Source organism: Acomys minous, assembly GCF_964271855.1.
Source record: "Acomys minous genome assembly, chromosome: 11".
Taxonomy (NCBI): domain Eukaryota; kingdom Metazoa; phylum Chordata; class Mammalia; order Rodentia; family Muridae; genus Acomys; species Acomys minous.
The window spans coordinates 19,518,133-19,537,733 of record NC_140492.1 but is presented as its reverse complement, the minus strand read 5'-3'; the positions used below and the strand labels follow the sequence as shown (position 1 = coordinate 19,537,733).

The 19,601-nt window shown below is 36.9% G+C and overlaps 1 protein-coding gene across 10 annotated transcripts in view; it reads left to right on the top strand.

Moving 5' to 3' along the window:
* The window catches only part of LOC311609153 (uncharacterized protein), a 495,868-nt gene that overhangs the window by 231,069 nt on the left and 245,198 nt on the right, over positions 1 to 19,601 (top strand). For all 10 annotated transcript variants that reach the window (XR_014783287.1, XM_084801967.1, XM_084801969.1 and 7 more), the window contains one exon: positions 16,671 to 16,740. Coding sequence is in view for 7 of the 10 variants with exons in the window: in XM_084801967.1 (XP_084658093.1) it covers positions 16,682 to 16,740 (59 nt within the window). In the remaining 3 variants the exon portion in view is untranslated. The remainder of the gene's footprint in view (positions 1 to 16,670; positions 16,741 to 19,601) is intronic.

The following is a 19,601-nucleotide window of genomic DNA, read 5'->3' as shown; positions in this document are numbered from 1 at the left end:
ATCTCATACTGGGAGGGGCAAGCCAGAAGAGTCACCTGAATAAGTAAGTAATAGGTTGATCTCAGTTTGCTTCTCCTTAGCTCACATTTATCTCTTTGGCATGATGAAGGGCAACTCAAACGTTGATTGTGAAAACAAACACAATTAGCACAAATGCAACATATGTTCACGCTGCCGTAGCAGAATGATGAATGAGCTGCAGGCGATGCCGACACCTGTTCTTCAGGAGGATGTGTGACACACAACCCCGGTGGAGTAAGAAGCTTTCAGCTGTGAAGTGCACATCCCATCACTGATAATGGTTTATGTGGCTCTGGAAGCATTCTCACTTTTACTAATCCATTCTCTTATTGCCTCTACATTGTCTTATTCATTAATACTTCACAATTGGATTTGACCGGTTCTTAACCCGATGTAGGGGCTTCTGCATAGCAGCCACATTGGAAAGAGGAGCTGCTGGCTGAGAGAGGTAGCTTGGGCCTAAAGACCAAGAGACTGGCACAGCCAAAATGGCTGTTATATAAGGAGCAGTCTGAGGAAGGGAAAGGCCAGCCTCTGGGTAGGGGGCAGGGTGAGAAGTCTGGGGAGGAATCCCAGGTACTGAATTATGCTGGGAGAGCTGAGGGGAACAGGCCAGAATTGGCTTTGGTAGGTTAAATTGGCACCTCAGCTAGCCACTTGTCCCAGGCTTCTGAAACCAAACCCTTACAGACCTGAGTTCAGTTCATGAGCCTGTATGGTACTGAGTTCTGGATGTAATGCACAAAATGCTCAAAGTAAGGCCGGCTGTTACATAAAATGGCAAACTATAAGCATACTGCTGGATATCATCTTCCACCTTTTATCCAAGGAATACATGTCAATACACCAGAAGTTGTCCATGGGAGGTTTCTGAAGTTCTCCATAGGAGTTGTATATAATACAAAGTGACAAATAGTTTTTAAAAAACCTTTGGATTTTAAATATGTTAAGAGGAAACTTGAATTAGAATATGTAAAGTACTTGTAAACTTTAAATATTGAAAGCAATGATGTTAATTAGCTCATTCATTATAGTAATGTCTCTAGTATTAGAAACTCACATTGTACTTGACTCAGCCCAGCTTTCAACCAGTATTGTGTTGGTAAATGAGTTAATGGTTGCTGTAAATAGCACAGCTGATATAGCTACAGTTTTATAATATTTATGCCTTTGTTTTCCTCATTATTATGACATATTTCTTTTGAAATTATCTTTATATATGCAAAAATTCATTTTAATTCTACTATGTAAGTTAATAGAAATCTGCCAGCACTGCAGAGTAGGGAAGGCATGAATGGGGGAGGAATGAAGTTATTAGTGCAATGGCCTCATGCCACGGTTTCTCTTGTGTCAACATTAAAAGAAAATCTTCACATAGCATCCAAAACAGCTATTTAAAAATATAAAGTGGGCCATGTTTCTCTCTTTCTTAAAAGCTTTCAGTTGCTTCATTTTATACTAAGAAGGAATGCCACATTTGTTATCACTGAAAATGAAATGCACACAACAGATATGAATGTGGAGAGATTTAGTTGGGGAGAAGGGAAGTGGAGAGGAGTTGGGACCTGAGTGGGTCATGAGGGGAGAGAGAGGGAGAGAGAGAGAGAGAGAGAGAGAGAGAGAGAGAGAGAGAGAGAGAGAGAGAGAGAGAGAGAGAGACAGAGACAGAGACAGAGACAGACAGAGACAGAGACAGAGAGACAGAGACAGAGACAGAGAGACAGAGAGAGACAGAGAGAGAATACCCTTAGAGAAGGTGCAAGAGAAAAAGAGAGACAAGGTGGCAGGTCAACCTTTTATAGTCTGGCACACAGCTGGCAGCATGTGATGATATCAGAGGTTGCTAGGCAGCCTAGAGACAGGTCACTTACATGCCAACATTCTTTAACAGAGACTCTGGCATTGAGTCTATATGCACCACTTGTCTTATCTGGCAGATCACAAACTCATATAAACCTTGATCTTTACAGAGGCTCAGTTCATCCTGTGCTTGAAATGCGTTTCCTCTCTCTACAGTGCTCTTCTGTGGATTCTGATGCACATCTGAATTGTGCTCTCGTCAAACATATTTCTTGAGCCATCCTTCCTCCCACTCAATCACACGTTTCTGCTCTATTTTCTTTCTATAATGATTAGAGGTTACCAATATACTTGGTGATTTGCTTATGCCTTTCAGTCTTTTCCATTACAGTGCAAGTTTCATGGTGGCAGGCTTTGTCTGTCTGACTCATCATTTTGGCCTGACTCTTTTTATTAACTATTTGTTAAAATATCCAAAGATGCCAGGTGCAGGAGCCATTTCACAAGGCCATTCCTATGTCTTGTCATACAAGCTGAATTGTAGCAAAAGGCAGCAGAAGCATCAGGAGATTTTGAAGATTGCCCCTTACATTGGAAGAGGCTCTTATGGAGAAAAAAAAGTTCGAATTTGTCCTAGAAGAATCAGTGGAATTTGGAGGAAGGGAAAGGTACATTTGAACGAGACATTATAGGATGACTACTGTCCAGATATACCACAGTTGTGAAGGTGATTTAAAGTCCTGTAAGCAGATGAGCCTGTAACTGCTGAAGTTTACCTATGTACTAGTGGTGATGGGCATATTTGATTGGCGATGGAATCTTGAGAAGTTGTTTCTTGACAACAGAATATGAGTTATCTTTTAGAAACTCTTAAAGCTCTACTACTGAAAATAAATGAGTAAAGCGCCCAAGAAAAATCCTTCAATATAAGAAAATCCTTCTAGTTATTTATATTCCCTCTGAAAATATTTTGTTTTTATTTGGTCCTCTGATTATAGCACCAGAAGATCTTTCAAAGCCATCTACCCCAAGTGTCAGTGTACATGATCTTAGTTCCAATGATAGAGTGACATTCCTAATGTCACAGATTAAAGTTTGCTCTTCAGACTTTTTAACGTATGTCCAGAGAACAGCATTCTTAAACTGTGACATCTTTCCATTTAAGTTTGTCAGTATTCAAGTTTCATATATACATATATTTCACATATATATGTGTATGCATGTGTGTAATATATGTGTATGTGCTAATATGTGCATTTACATATTTAATGTATATTACACATATGTGTATATATTATACATATATATTGTATTATCTACAAAATTAGTGCTATTGCTCAGTTAAAATTCCCAATCAAAAAGACAAAGGAGACTAATGAAAAATTCCAAAATATATCCTATATTGAAAATAAGCCAGATCATAAATGATTTAAAAACATGCTTTAACTAATACTTAAATTAAAAAATATATTTTTAAAATAACTTTGTTCCTGGTTTATTTTACCAGACTATATCCACTTGTTATTTTGTTCTTCAATTTCATTATTTTTTTTCTCTAAATTTATACACCTATTAGAAAAACCTCAGGATATTATCATTTGAATTTCTCTGATGTCCCATCACAGCTGCACCAGAGACATTTTTTGACAATCTCTTAGACGAAGAATGGCAGCCAGGACTCCAGCCACCAGCCCACAGATGGTGGTGTGCCAGCACCATCTTTGAGCAGCTAGTGTTTGCAAGATGGAACAGCTTTCCTTCCCTATTCTTTAGTAGTTTCTTCCTTCATCAGCTTTAGGAAAGCCACAGCATCTAAAGAAAGGAAGCACTACAGCATCAACAGGCTGGACCCCTACCACCTCACACCACCCCTGCCTTCATTAGACCTACCTTCTGTCTCAGAGAGGCACCTCAAGTATTTCTCAGTGCAAGGGAGAGCAAGCATTTCTGCCTTGGCCACCATTGCTAAACCCAAACCCTGTTCTTGGAACACAGGTGTCTCTCAGCGCTTACTTTCCTATAGCTTCTTAATTAGCCTGTGTCTCCATAAGCAAAAACACTAGCTCTAACAATCATTTCCCTTGTTCAATAATGTAAGAGATTTGAGAGATACTGTACCGATCTTCTATCTTCATAGCCACAGTTTCTGTTGATTTCCAGTTGTTGACAAAGGATCATTCTGGACAGCACACCTTTTGATTTACAGAGAGCTGTAGTAAAGGCTGCATCAAGTAGCACCCATGATGAACATGAAGACTTTCTTTGGGAGAAATTTTGCTCAGTTTGAAGTTCTGGTGAATGTTTGGGCTCATTTGTTTTCTGTACCTAATGCTGACTCTTTCAAATGTTCATTTCCTCTAATTATATTTTGTTTTACATTAAAATAATCATATTTTCAGTACATGCTGCAGGTTACAATTGAATGTGCTGTGAGGATAAAATGCTGAACAGTGTTGCAGTGGAGAACATTGGAACAATTCTTTTTTTTTTTTCCCCCAGAATTTGAGTTGTTGATCACATAGAGCCTAAAAGAGTTGCTTGAAGGAAAGTCATCATGTCTAATGTTAGCTCCCATTTTCCTGATAAATGGTCTTCTAAGAGGAATTCATCATTTGTATTTATTAAATGTATTTATTTTTAAAAATAATATTTAACTATTAATAATTTAATTTTAGTTTTAAAATATTATATTAGTTTTATTTATAATATATTAAAACATATTATACTTTTATTGATCTATATTAAAATAAGTTTTAGATTTAAATGCTTATTGTGTGGGCCAAAGAAGAAGCATGCATTATTAGTCTCTGTTGGGAGTGTGAAGTGAAAGCAAATTTAAAACAATTTTATAAGGTTCATCCATATGAATAATCACATACATAGCTGGGAGAAATCTAAATGAAGAAATACAAACACAAGTTTTCATATAAAACTCTACTTCTCTGTCCTAAAAGAGGAGAAGCCAAGTGGTAGATAACTTCTGTCTCCCATCCTCCAAGTATGAGTCAAACATGTGGAAGAAAACCATCTCCCCAGTGACTTGCTGGGAGATGTGTTTGTTGCTTTTGAGAACCTGAAAAATGCCTGCCTTCTGCAGTTGGAGGAGGGCAGGGCTGAAGCTGCCGTGCTTTTGTCCAAGTTATTTTACATATAATAGATTCATCTGTGTCAGATTTCTTATGGTTTTTTGAATATAAAATAAATGGATGGACCTAAAACTTAACTTCACATTTTTTTTTAACTTCCATTTGCTTTCCCAGGAGATGTTTCTATTCATGACATGGTGGTTTGTAAATAACTGTCTACTTAAAAATCATCTTTAAGTTTTTTCCGGATTTTACCTCATTTACTAACTCTCTTAAAGCACCTTTTTTTGATATACTAACATTTTGTATCACATACTTATATTTATCATGCTGAGCATTTTACGCATGTATATGATAATATATGATCATATTCACACCCCATTTCCCCTTCCCAGCTGCCCCATGACCTCCTAATTCCATGGCTTCATTTTTAATGCTGAAAAATGATGTAAATAAAGTGCATGAAAACTAATAAAAGTCCTATCATGTTGCTGACCTAGAAGATCATCTATTTATCTTCTTATCCAAATACAGCACTAGGAACCTTGTGGCTTTCAATGAGTACAGTACCAAATACATGATATAATCAACTTTTTTTTTACATTTTTTTCTCCTTTATTAATTTATTCTTGTTACATCTCAATGGTTATCCCATCCCTTGTATCCTCCCATTCTTCCCTCCCTCCCATTTTCCCCTTATTCCCCTCCTCTATGACTGTTCCTGAGGGGGATTACCTCCCCCTGTATATGTTCATAGGGTATCAAGTCTCTTCTTGGTAACCTGCTGTCCTTCCTCTGAGTGCCACCAGGTCTCCCCCTCCAGGGGACATGGTCAAAGGTGAGGCACCAGAGTATGTGAGAAAGTAATATCCCACTCTCCACTCTGCTGGAGAGATGGCTCAGCCGTTAAAGGCTAGGCTCACAACCATAGCTATAATCAACTTATAAGGAGAGAAAAGTCTATCTGTCTGCTTTTAGAGATGTTGACCAATAAGCAAGCAGAATCACTGCCTGTAGATGTTAGAAGGCAATGGTGACGCATACAGAGCTGCTCTTCATTTCATTATATTAAAGAAAGTTATGCCCCTCTGCCCTAAGGACCGTCCAGGCAGCACATCTCCCAAAGCTTCTGCCGTCAGCCAGTAACATCCTTTGCAAGAAAGGAAACTTTAACCATGAGCTCCTGGTGGACGATTATGGTTAATCTCAAAGTGGTCTTTTAATGTCATTTAGTCATTTTTTTTAAATCACAAATCACACGTGTATGATAACATTTGTATCAAATAAAACTAAATGTGTGGATATCATCCTATTAAAAGTAGATGAGCTACATTTATTTACAATTAGCCTATTAAATTGCACTGCTTTGTTAAAAAAAATTAAAGCCTTTTAAATGCATCTACAAAAATGACAAACATAAGGGTTTGAATGACTAAATTCTTGGCATTTGATCCATTGCTTGATATGATAATCTTTGCATATATAATTTATACATACGTAAATAAGGCTTTACATATTTTAAATTGTCACAGTTGTTGTCAAGTGAGTAACAGCTTCACTGTGGCCTTTATCCAGATTCTCCTTTGCACGCTGGTGTGCCGCTTTCCAGCCATAGCTCTCCTCACCACTGTATCACCTACCTTGCCTCTCCATTTGCTTGTCAGAAAACTGTACCCCTGAATGATGTTCAGGGGAGCCCCAAAGTTTTTCTAAGATACTTTTTACATGAGCTATTTCCTTTGGGTTTCAATGTACTTGTCGGAACACTGGTTCTCTGAAATAAAGAAGATAATGGCTGGTGTGGCTTTATACCAAAAACATTTAAGACAGTTAACATTTCTTTACACAAATTACGTGTTTTGGCTACTTGAAGATCTAACTTCACAAATCTCTCATAGGAAAATAAAAGTTTTGCCTCTGGAAATGGTTTGTTATCTTTTTGAGAAAAATACATGCCATGGTGTGTATTTTTAGCAAAAAAGAAAACAACTCAGAATACCTTTGTAATTCTAATGTAATCAAGTTTACACTGTGACATAGACATCCTAAGTATGAGTCATCAGCTTTCTGAAGTACTCAGCCTAGGAATAGAAGGCAGTCAGTTAATGGTAAAAATATTTGTGAATGAAAATGGACATGTTTTCGTGGGACATGCCCCTTGGACTAGTATGCAGATATAAGTGAGTATATACCATTTGAGTCTTTCTGTTTCTGGGTTAACTCACTCATTATGATCATTTCTAGCTCAATCCATTTATCCACAAATTTCAGGAAGTCTTTGTTTTTAATAGCTGAGTAGTATTCCATAGTGTATATGTACCACAGTTTCTTTATCCATTCTTCCACGAAAGCCTTCACCTACCAGGAAACTGGGACAAAGGGGAGGACATCCTAATGGGACTCTAGATGAGAGAAGCATGGGAGAATAGCAAAGTAGGAGGATCCAGATAGTCCTAGAAACCTACAAGTAGAACATTACGATAGGCAGATTTGGGCCCAGGGGTCCCACTCAAACTAAGGCACCAGCCAAGGACAATACAGGCAGTAAACTTTAAACCCCTACCCCGATCTAGCCAATGGTCAGGACATTCTTCACAGTTGAGTGGAAAGTGGGATATAACTTTCTCACGTACTCTGGTGCCTCACATTTGACCATGTCCCCTGGAGGGGGAGACCTAGTGGCACTCAGAGGAAGGACAGCAGGTACCAAGAAGAGACTTGATACCCTATGAGCATATACAGAGGGAGATAATCCCCCTCAGGAACAGTCATAGGGGAGGGGAATAAGGGGAAAATGGGAAGGAGGGAAGAATGGGAGAATACAAGGGATGGGATAACCATTGAGATGTAACAAGAATAAATTAATAAATAAAAATAATAATAATAAAATTTAAAAAAAGAAAATGGACATGTTTAATATTTTCATGACAATCTCTTGGATTTAAATTTTTAACCAACTTCGAGAGTGAGACTGCTCACAAAAATAATACTGTTCTCATTTTTATGTTGGCTATCATAAAAAAAACATGTCCAAAGTTTTCCATTGTGTCATCATATACAAATTTAGCTTAAGGTACATTACAGTCTTATAATAAAGTAAACAAAATACTTGACATTACAGTTCTACTGTAATAAATTGTGCAACTATTAATAAAAGTTGATATAATAGCTCTCTAGGCTTTTTATATTAGTAAGAGCAATGAATACATAATATATTTGCAAATTGTGTCCAAGGATAGAGCAGTTGTTTTCCTTTCTGCCCATTCTTTCTGAAAGACAATTGCTTCTTTACTTTTTGAATAGAACTGTTCAAGATTCCCCTAACAATATGTCTTTATATCCCTAATTACTTAACTAAGTACTTATCTCTTGCTATGTGATGTTGTTGTAAAGACCTGGTTGACTTTGAAATCGCAGTGCTCCATTCCCATGTCTCCAGATGCTGTCTACAGAATCAGCACATTTAAGTATATAATATTGGCAGGAAGCTGTAGTCCCACTGTCGTGTGTTCTGACAGTTTACAGCCAAAACCAGAAGAAAGGGCCATAAAATAATAACAAAATAATACTAATATAAATCCAAGTAAATACAATGAAATAACCAGACCTGACCTATTTGAATATGATCATTTTGGATATAAATGGAAAATATTGGGTAAACAAAAATTAAATCTGCAGCATAAATTTTAGAGTGTAATAGATAAGATATAGTCTGTTAGTATTTCTATCCTGTGTTCTCTCTGTTTTTGTTGTTTTTTTTTTTTTCTATTCTGTTTATCAATGCTTTCTGTGAAGGCTCCTTTACATATTGGGTGAATATTTACTCAAAGTATAAATGTGTGTCATTTTATTGGTTGATCAATATTCCATCATTTGACTATGCCACTGGGGCATGTGTGTGTGTGTGTATGTGTGTGTGTGTGCGTGCGCGCGTGCGTGCGTGCACATGTGCACACACAAGTATGCCTTTGGAGGCCAGGGGTTGACATTAGTTATCTTCTCAGTCACCTTAAACTGTATCTTTTGTCAAAAGGGTCTCTCACTGACTGTGGATCTCCCTTGTTAAGCTAGACTAGATGGTCAGTGAGCTTGAAGAACACTACTTGTCTTGTCCCCAAGCAAGGTGACACTGCTTCTGACTTTTGTTTATGTGGGTGCTTAGAATTCAAACACAGGACCTGCTGCTGCATAGGTAGCATTTTACCCACTGAGCCATATAAGTAACCAATAAAGCATTTTGAGTAGGTAATTATTTAGCAGAGCTGGACAGTAAGTGAGTACATAGAAGATGCTGTTTTGTGGTAGTGGCAGCCCATTCCTTCAACAATATTTATTAAACATTTTTTATGCTTCCAGGATAAAAACATTTACTTTCATGGACTCCATATTTTAATGATAAAACTATATTCAAACAACAAAAATAAGTAAATATGAATGTGTTAACAAGAAGCAAATATGATTGAAGGATAAATGAAAATAAGGTCACTTTTTTAAAAGACAAGTAAGGGGCAATATAACTCATTGTAGTCAGTGAGACCATCATGGAGAAGGTAACTCATAGTAATGGCTAGAAGGTTTGTGGACCAGCTCCAGTCTATAACTGAAAAAGGAATATCCCAGACCAGGAAATAAATGGCTATTTCCTTCATGAGAGTTGGATGCCCACAAGAGGCTGGCAGTGAAATAATGCTGAACAATAAGCTAACACTCAGTACTGAGAGAAGGAGACTTGTCACTTCTGAATTCAAAGTATATATATGTGATATGTATGTGTCTATATTATGTTACATGCTATGAAATATGCTATATTTTATAATATAGAAATATATGATTTATATTATACTATATAATATAGCATATTATAATATATAAGGTATATATTACTTTGAGTATATATACACACACACATATATATGAGTTCTAATATTTTGAATTCAAACATTCTATTTATGTCATCAAACTTTATTGTAAAAATTTTAGATACTGACAAACAATGGTTCTTACTATAGTATTTTTTTGTGTAGTGGAAAATGAGTATTGTTTTTTACATAAACCTTAGATTGATGTGTATCTATCTTTTAGATCAGTAAACACATATAATTTATTATAAGAAAAAGGAATATATCAAAAAATGTCACTTTAAATCCTAAGTAGTCTCTTGCAAGTAATTTATCTTATCAATAGGGGTTCAAAGACTGTGGAGGCCAGGTTGGAACTCAGGAGTTCTGCCTGGCTTTTGTCTCCACTGTGTTGGGATTAAGGGTTGGTGTCATTACCACCCTGTTTAACGATTTTATCTCAATTTAGTTAAAATCTTTAAGCATTGGGTCATTTGTGCCAATTTAGGCTTTAGCTAGTGAAATCCTGTCCACTATTTCATGGAATTTAGTTACTGTTATCTCTTTCTGGTTGGCCTTTACCAGAAAGCCCTGACAAACACCTTTTAGCTAAAGAGCTTTGAATCCCAGCCACTTTAAACTCTATAGAAAAAAGTTTAGTTCTTTCTTCCTTTTTGGTTGCTAGTAACTTAGTCTCACATTTTTTCAGCTCTCTGCCTTTCTCCATGAACCTTTTTCAAGAGGGTAAGGGGAGGTGTGACTACAGCTAAGTCCATTGCATACAAATTCATAAACACCAAAACAAAGCCAAAAAAGATCTAGGAACTTTCTGCCATGGTGCCTTGGAAAGGGACCATGGCAGTTTTTATTTTATTATTATTTTATGCAGTTAACTCCATTCCCTAGGTCAGTTTAGAAGACTGACAGCCTTCTAGTTCTGCATCTCCAACTGGCCATGGGTATGTAGCCATCTTTGCTCTGGCTCATAGACGCTCTTTGGGAGCTATTAACCTTTTTCAGACTATGACAAAATATGATTTTTAAGAGTGTGGATACATGTCCCCACTTTGGGTGCCACTTATTTTTAAATTATCTGTATTAACCGTATTATCTGTATGCCCGGCTAGCGATCAATCAAGACACAGACATTTGTTATATTTTAAAATAGCCTTAGTTAACCTGGGACAGGGAAGATATTAATCCTCTAACTATCTCCAATGATGGGGCCCCAAACTTATGCCATCTGCTTCCAATAACTTTTATCAAGCTACCTCCCATTCGTAATCCCAAACACTTGCTAACGTTGTTCATCTGGGCCAGACTCTCCATCCACACCTGCCATGTGCTTCTCCTCCATCTAACCCACGGCGGCCTCCTACTCCTCAGATCTTTCTTCTTCTCCCCAGAATTTCTCTTTCTCCAAACCCCACCTATTTCCTGCCCTGCCCAGGTGAGATAACTTTTATTAACCACAGAGACAACAAACAGTAATTAACATCAAAATACAGCAGACTATCCCCCAACAAATTCTTTTTTTTTTTAATGATGAAAAAATGGAATGCTAATGAGCTGGAGGGTGTGGCACAGATGCATTCCAACCTGGACTTAAAGGAGTCAGATAGGCATAGGCACTGACCTAAGACTTGTGTTCCTAAAACATTAAGCTGCTGGATACATTGAGATAGATCAAATAAGTCAATGAATATTTGTAGAAGGACCTGATTTCAATTCTATTTTAAAAAATAAAAAGGCTAGTTGAGGAGATGGTTACCCTCAGATTGTATTAAAACACAAATTGCACTTTGTTTTGAAGAATACACTGTGTCTGCCACGTGCCTAGAAATTATGATCATCCGTTTAAAAATGTATATCTTAGTGCTTGTTAATTGAGATGGCTAAAAACCAACATATGTTTGATTATGTAAATAGCCTAATGAAAGTGCCAAAAAGACCTTCACTAACATATGTTTAATTAAGAAATATGGCAACAGCTATGATAAAAAGCTTTAATTTCAGTTTCTTTATTACTACCATACAATATACATTTCCCAGCAAAACAATTCTGTGAGTTGGGTATGATGATTCATCCCTATACTTTTAGCATTTGAGAAGGCAAGAGAATTGCTATAAATTGAAATTCAGCCTGGTCTAGAGAAGGGTACCTTGTCTCCAAAGAAGCACAAAGAAAACAATCTGATGACCACAAGCTCACGCTCTAAGAATTTGATGTAGCAATGGTTTGGGTTCATTGTTGCATATTCTCCTGACCTTACCTGTGGAAATGTGTACAACTTTTTCTTCTCATGCTACAGAACTGTAATACATTTCATATAACATTCTCTATTAGATTTAGTTTCTAATAACTGAAATTATGAACCAAATCCAAAGTGTTGACATACAGTTATAGTTTATAAAGGAACTTTGTTAGTCTGTAGGACCTAGAGACTTGTGAAGGGTGTAAACATTCTCAATCTGGTTCTCAACCCTTTAAGCTCTAATTTTTCATACTAATCTCTTTTGCTTTGTTCCTTGTCTATTGTAATGATGCTTTTATTTTAGTGTCAGTATCATTTAATTTATGATTACAAATGGCTTTTTGCTATTAGATCAGTGCTGCTCAGATCTCCAGTTGGAAAGATCTCTCTTCCCCTCTCTCTCTCTGCCCCTCGCTCCCCCCCCCTCACCCTCTCCTCACTTTCTCTTTCTGTCTCTATGTCTCTCAGACATTAGAATGAAATATTTTTTTTTTATGTGCAGGAGTTGTTTCCTCAGAATTTCCAATGTAAGAGAATAGATATTTTCACTAAGTAGAGAAATTTTCTAGTAGGTGGCATTCATTGAGAAAGGGGAAATGACAGTACAGATATGTAGACTTGTGACTGTGTTAGAAAAATTTTCTTTGTAGAAAGGCATTTAGTTTAGCAATTCCATAGAATGATTCATGCACTTAAAATGAAGCCAAACAGAAACGCACTTTTTTCTAAGGTGTGTCATCTGGAACACTAGTATTCCCAGGTCTTGCTGACGTGACAATCCATCCCGATTCCCTTCGCATATCAACTATCATACCTTTCATAAATACTCTTTTTGTTTTGTTTTGTTTTGTTGTTTTTTCGAGACAGAGTCTCTCTGTGTTAGCCTTGGCTGTCCTGGACTCACTTTGTAGACCAGGCTGGCCTTGAACTCACAGCGATCCGCCCGCCTCTGCCTCCCGAGTGCTGGGATTAAAGGCGTGCACCACCACGCCCGGCTTCATAAATACTCTTAAAGTTATTTTGTCTGTGACAAAAAAGAAATCTGATTAATTCTCTTTCCACATTGTTTACCAATTGGAAAAAAATCCTCTTTTTAACATCAGATCAAAGATCATATTCTAGGATTAGTGTTTCATGTGTACTTACTGGTAGTTTACCTTAGCAACTGCTGGTAGAATAAAATGTGTACGTAATTAGCAAAGAGAATCTCAGCTTTGTTCAGCCTCAATTGATAGCTTGCTACTGTTTTTGGCTCTTGTGTTTTTTTACCTCTAAGCAGTGGGCAGGCCAATGGCAACTGGCTCCCTGCACATTTTGCAGCAAATGAAGTGTATCCTGCTTCGGAGACTGGAAATTCACTTTTGATGACAGTGGCACATTGACCATCACTGTTAGATCTGACCATGTTAAGAGCACTAGGTATTTACCTGAACATAACTGACTGAAATCACCCAAACTGACTTCCTCACACTCTCACTTCCTCACTCAGTAAGGTTTGACACTTAGAGCTCTTCCTTTTGTCATTTTGATTGGATAATACAAATGAATTTACCACTGTTCAGCCCTTTGACCTCTATTTAGAGGTATGGATATGCTTGTCCATATTTCTGCAAAGTAATCTTAATGCTTTACTCTTTGTTCTTATTAGGTTTCATTTATTTTCTTCCTTGCCACCTCACAGTCAGTGAAATATAATTGCCAGCACATGATTTCTCCTGTTCCCTCTTCAGAATCCAATGGCATAGTGTATGGAGTAGATACTCAAAATCGAACAGCATAGCAACTTAAAAACTGGCCCTGATTGCCCTTCTATAATAGGAAATAACATTTCAATTCAGATGGCAAAGCACATACTGGGTTTTCAACTAATTTGCACCAGAATATTTTATAAGAAAATGAGGAAATTCTGGAATTTATAACTCAAACATAATTGGTATGTTTTCTTATCGTTGCTTGGTTTTCTATGTTCTTCTAGTCAAATAAACACGTTTTAAATGGTTTCTGAAGTAACAAGTTTTATTAAGGAGAATTAAAGAAAACTGAGAAGAGAGAAGAAAGATGGTTTCCAAGAGAAACGTAGTCAAACTCCACTTTTATTGGGCCTTTGGCACTGAACAAAAACTGGGAAAATGTTTGTTGATATTGATTTGTTAATTGTCATAGGCCAAGCCAATGGAGGTTACACAATCTATGCATGTCACCTGGTCCAAACAGGCTAATGATCATGTGTTGCCTACCATTTTAATGGAGATTGAAGCTCCTGTCTGTCCATCTCTTGTTGTAGGTTATTTTTATATAACTGTGTTTGTTTGTCTTAGTTTATTTTTTAACCTGGCTATCATACAAATAGTTGAGACTATTTTATGTCTATTTATAATGCTATACAGCACAATCTTGAGCAGTTTAAGTCTGTTTTTAACCTTCTAAGTCATCCTAACTTCATCTTTACCGAAATCCTCAAGTTACTTGCTTTTCAGTTCTTTCTTTTCTCCAGCTGAATCTTCATCTCTCCCTCACCTCTGCCCTTGGCTGAATCCCCTACATCCTCTTCTAACTCCTCCTCCCCTGGCTAGCAGGAAGTCCAGCCCTATTCTCTCCCTTGCTCAGTGATTGGCTGTAAGTTGCTTTATTGCATACAAGAGTACAATTGGATAGCAGAGTTTATACAACATTAATACAGGAGAATCTCAGATCAAAGCTCGCAACCAGATATGGGGGATGCAGAAATCATCATTCGAATTTCACAATAACTTTATACCTACAATTCCTCACTTTGCTTTGCTCATTGCTGACCCTGACAATAAGCTCTTAATTGCTTGTTGCTGCCTCTTTCTCTAAGGCCATGGTTCTCAACCTCCTTAATGCTGCAACCTTTTAGTACAGTTTCTCATGTTGTGGTAACCCCCAACTATAAAGTTATTTTCATTGTTACTTCATAACTATAATACGCTTTTATAAGTTGCAATGTAAATATCAGTCAGATATGCAGGATATCTGACATATAACCCCTGTGAAAAGGTCATTTGACCCCTAAAGGGGTCACAATGCATAGGTTGAGAACCACTGCTCTAAGAGATGACCTCAGGTCTCTTTGATGAAAGAAAATGTGGCTTCTTGTTAGAAGCTACTCACAAGTTAGTCTGTTACAATTATTTGTATTGTTAAACTCACGCAGCGCCCTGTCCCTCTTACCTGTCAAGTGAGTTATCTCATAGCAAACTACAACTCCTCTTGTTCATCATCCACAGTGTTCTTGACTTTGTCATATTAACTCTTCATCTTTCTTTTTACCACAGCATCTGTTCTCTTACAACTCTGAAATATCTCTCTCAGAATGCCAGTGGCCTGCAACTAGCTAAGTGGATTTATTGTGTGTACCACTTAATTAAATTGATCAATCTCTATGACACACTTACAATCTCAAAATTTGCGAAACATTCTGTTAGGCTGAAATTAAATACACTGATTTTTATCTCTTTTTACTTTGTCCTTTTCAAGCTACCCAGTAGTAGTAGTAACAGTAGTAGTAGTTGTTTTTGTAGTATAGTAGTAGTAGCAGCTGCTGCAATAGCAGTCGTAGTAGTATTTTAAGCTAGACACCTCTCTCTCTCTCTCTCTCTCTCTCTCTCTCTCTCTCTCTCTCTCTCTCTCTCTCTGTGTGTGTGTGTGTGTGTGTGTGTGTGTGTTTAAACATGCCCACTTTTCACTTAGGAATGGCACACATCCTACCACAGGGATATATCGCTGATCTTCTGAAGGATGGTATTCTGGTCCTCTCAGTGATGTCATTGTGCCCTGTGGTTATAATTCATTGTGAACATGCACGCAATGCTTTCTTTGGGGATTACAAATCCTTCAGGTGATCTTTGTGGTTCCCATGAAGTAGTCCAAACCCTCCTTTCTAAACTGATTTGTGAACTGACCAGAAACAAATCCCCTGTGGTTTGGTTTCTTATGATTTGGTTTATTTAGTCATCCTTGAAGGATCATGCTCTTCCAGAGATGATGTAACCTTGGAACAGAAAGTCTGTGGGTTTTCTCTGTATCCATCCATCCATCCATCCATCCAACCATCATCTATTCAGTTATGCACTCTTATTATGAAACCCCACACATAACCTGTCAATCCCTGTCAATCCCTGGAATCAATACATTCAGTAGTTAATTAAGTAACCCCAAGTGATCTAAGGCAAGGAACAAAGTCAGGTATAGTTTTTTAATATTTCTTGGTTTTACATATACATTTTTAAATTGTCTGTTTCTCCCATTAGTGATCAGTAAAGGAAACAGGTACTTGAGTTGACACTTCAGTTTTGAAACTAAACACCGTGCTTTTCATTTATCCAATTAGGGCCTCTTAGCCCTTCAAGTACATGCTTACCAAAATGGCAGCATTTGTAGAAACAACAAAGCCAAGATGTTAGCCCAGAGACAAAGGAATAAATGCTAATTGAACACTTTTCAAAAAGAGACTATGTATATTTTTGATACCTTGAGAGCATTCAATAAATATCAAGTGTACCAAAATTAATCTACAGTTTGTCGATGGTTCTGTGTTTGTTTACCTTAACAAAGCTTGAATTTGGCTTAAAACACCGATTTGTATTTGAGATAAATATTCACATGTAAACGTGTAGGTGCAGCTCTTCACAATCTGAAAATCCTTTCAGGAGCAGCTGAGATGAAGAAGATTCCCACTTTCAAGATTCTAACAGCAAAAAGAAAGAAGAGAGCAAAAGAGTAAGTGAATCTCAAAGTCTGATTCCATTTCCAGTTTTCTGCTGAGTAGTTAATGGTGTGAAATGCTGTGTATGGACAGTAGTCACCCCTGCACGAAGTTATAAAACACGAACACAGTGGAATCAAAACTTTCCTGCTCTCATCAGTATTGCATGACACAAGGCTGTCAATCTAGCCAGTTATGTTTTTCTTCTGATTGGTAAATGGGGGTGGGGTAATCTTAAATTGTATGGTATTTCTACTTGGACAGGCATGGAGAGTCTTCTGATGAAATTTAGGAATATAGCATTGACATTCAGAGTAAGCCACAGATATTTTTTTTATTTTTAACAAGTATTGTTATATGTATGGTGTTCTGCCAGGATGTATGTCTGTGCACCATGCATGTGCAGTGCCAGCATAGACCAGAAGAGGTATCAGATAGATCACCTGGGAGCAGAGTTAGCTACAAAATGGTTTTTAGCTGCCACATAGCTGCTGGAAAATGAATCTTGTTCCTTAGAAATAGCAATAAGTCATCTCTAAATCATTGATCCATCTTCAGGCCTCAGAATAAGCAATGATCTTCATCTCTTAAAACATGACTATTAGTTTGGGTAATTGCAGTCTTCAATGTGTGTGCAACAGTTGATTAAAAGATGTTTATGTTAAAAAGAACTTTTAAATTATTTGCAAAATCAAGTTGCCATATTCACATGTATTTACTGGCATCGGCCTTTTTTTTTTCTTGACATATTTACAAAAATTGATATCATTTCCACAAGTAAATATTTAGTATATCTTTTTAAAAAATCTTCCCATCCTTTTCAGAAGTCTCTCTACAGGACTTCCTAAGACTGAGTGGTAGTGGACACACATAACAAAGAAAAATAAAGGAAGAGAGATAGAGTCTTTCTGGTAAAAGACTAGAGACACTTAGTTCTTGGACAATCCCTTCTACCATCTCTCCTCATCAAGTGCCCAAGAAAATGTTTTTGTTAGAGTGTCATGGTGGCACAGACTTTATTTTTCCTCTACTAGTTAAATTTCAGAAACCATTATTTGGTCTGTCTCAGTTAGAGTTTTTACTCTAGACTTAGTTCTTTTAAGTTTGGATCAAAGAGAAAGCCTATTTAGGGTATAGGTTGTTATGGTTTCTTTTCCTTTTTCTGTGATAAAATGCCCTGACAAAAGCACCTTCAGGGAGGAATGGTTTATATGAGGTTAAATTTTTTAATTAGTTAAACATTTATTTTTTACATATACATCTATATTATTACACACACACACATATATATATGTATATATACATACATATACAATAAACTACCTCTAGCAAGAAGAACCATGACAAGATTAGGAATTATATAAATGTTACATGCTTAGTGGTTTGGCTATTTGTACTTAACAGCCTTGAAGAAGACATCTTTCCTATCTTGGTGCGTCTAAAATTCTGAATGTAAATTAATCTCCATCACATCATGTCATTATCAACTTAAAACATCTATCCAGACCTAAAAACATCTTAACTCCTAAACAACTAAGCTTCATTCTAAAACTAAGATACCTAGTCTTCAACTCCGTCAGAGACTTGAAAAGGAATAAACTTTATTACCTGAGTATGCCAGGAGTGCAGGTTAGTAGCTTTCCAAATGAGAAGAAGACAGAGACAGTTTGCTACCTGAGTAGTCACTCAAAACTCTCTATAATGTTGAAGCATCTTCTTCAGCCTTCTGGCCCAATATATCTGACAGATATATTTGTGAGGTGAGGCAGGAACTATTGAGGACTTGCTTGCCCTGTCTTGGCAGAGTTTGGCTCTCAATTCTGCCTGCATCCACACTTGCCCGTTTTTAGGCAGAATTCTGTCTGTGGCGGAAATAAGGACATTTTGCTCAGTGGCTAGTTTGCCACATTGGGGTTACATTTTTAGGTCATAGTCCATTATGGTGGAGAGGTAAGCCTACTGGGAGCTTGTGCAGCTGGCCACATTATATCCTCAACAAAGAACCTCTATCAGAAGGGGCTATTGCACATCTCACTTCCTTCATTTCATGCATTTGGGACACCAGCTGAGAGAACAGTCCCATCCACAGTTAATGTGGTTTTTCTCATATCAGTTAATCTAATCAAGATATTCTTCCACTCGCATGCCTGAGAAGGCCATCTCCTAGCTGAGTCCAGCTCATAAGGAGTTAACACTTATTATTAACCATTGAGTATGACATATATGCCCTATGTGTATTACTTTTGTTCTGGAAGCACTGGAGATGATAAATGAGTTTTGTCAAGGAAACTGATGACACCAAAATATAACGTTTACTGAACCTTTGCAGGTTCAGTATGAATGTGATTAAAGCAAAAATTCTGAAGGAATTAACGATTTTTAGTGAATTTGTTTTTATTAATATTCCAAGTGGAATTAGTTATAAAATTCCTACCTATATCTTCTTTAAGGCTAGAAACCTTAGTCAGAGGCATAACAACTATTCAAAATCTGTTTGGTTGTTACGTTTGCTTTCCTCTCTAAAATGTGGAAAATACCAGTCATGTTTGCAAAAGAAAAATAATAAGACTACACTGAAATGTAGGCTACTAGCTTATTACTATGGGAATAGTTCATAGGATACCTGTTATTTTAAATTGTTCTGCCAACATTAGCCCTTGTTAGATGAATGTTTATTTCTGCTATTTCCAGGATTGGGTTGTTTTGTTTTGTTTTTGTTTTTAGGTTTTTTTGTTTTTGTTTTTGTTTGTTTGTTTTTTGGGTTTTTGGTTTTTTGGTTTTTTTTTTTTTAATTTTTGATCTTGAGAAGGATTTATTTATTTTAATTTTATGTATATGAGTTTTTACCTGCAAGAATGTGACCTTATCTCTATAG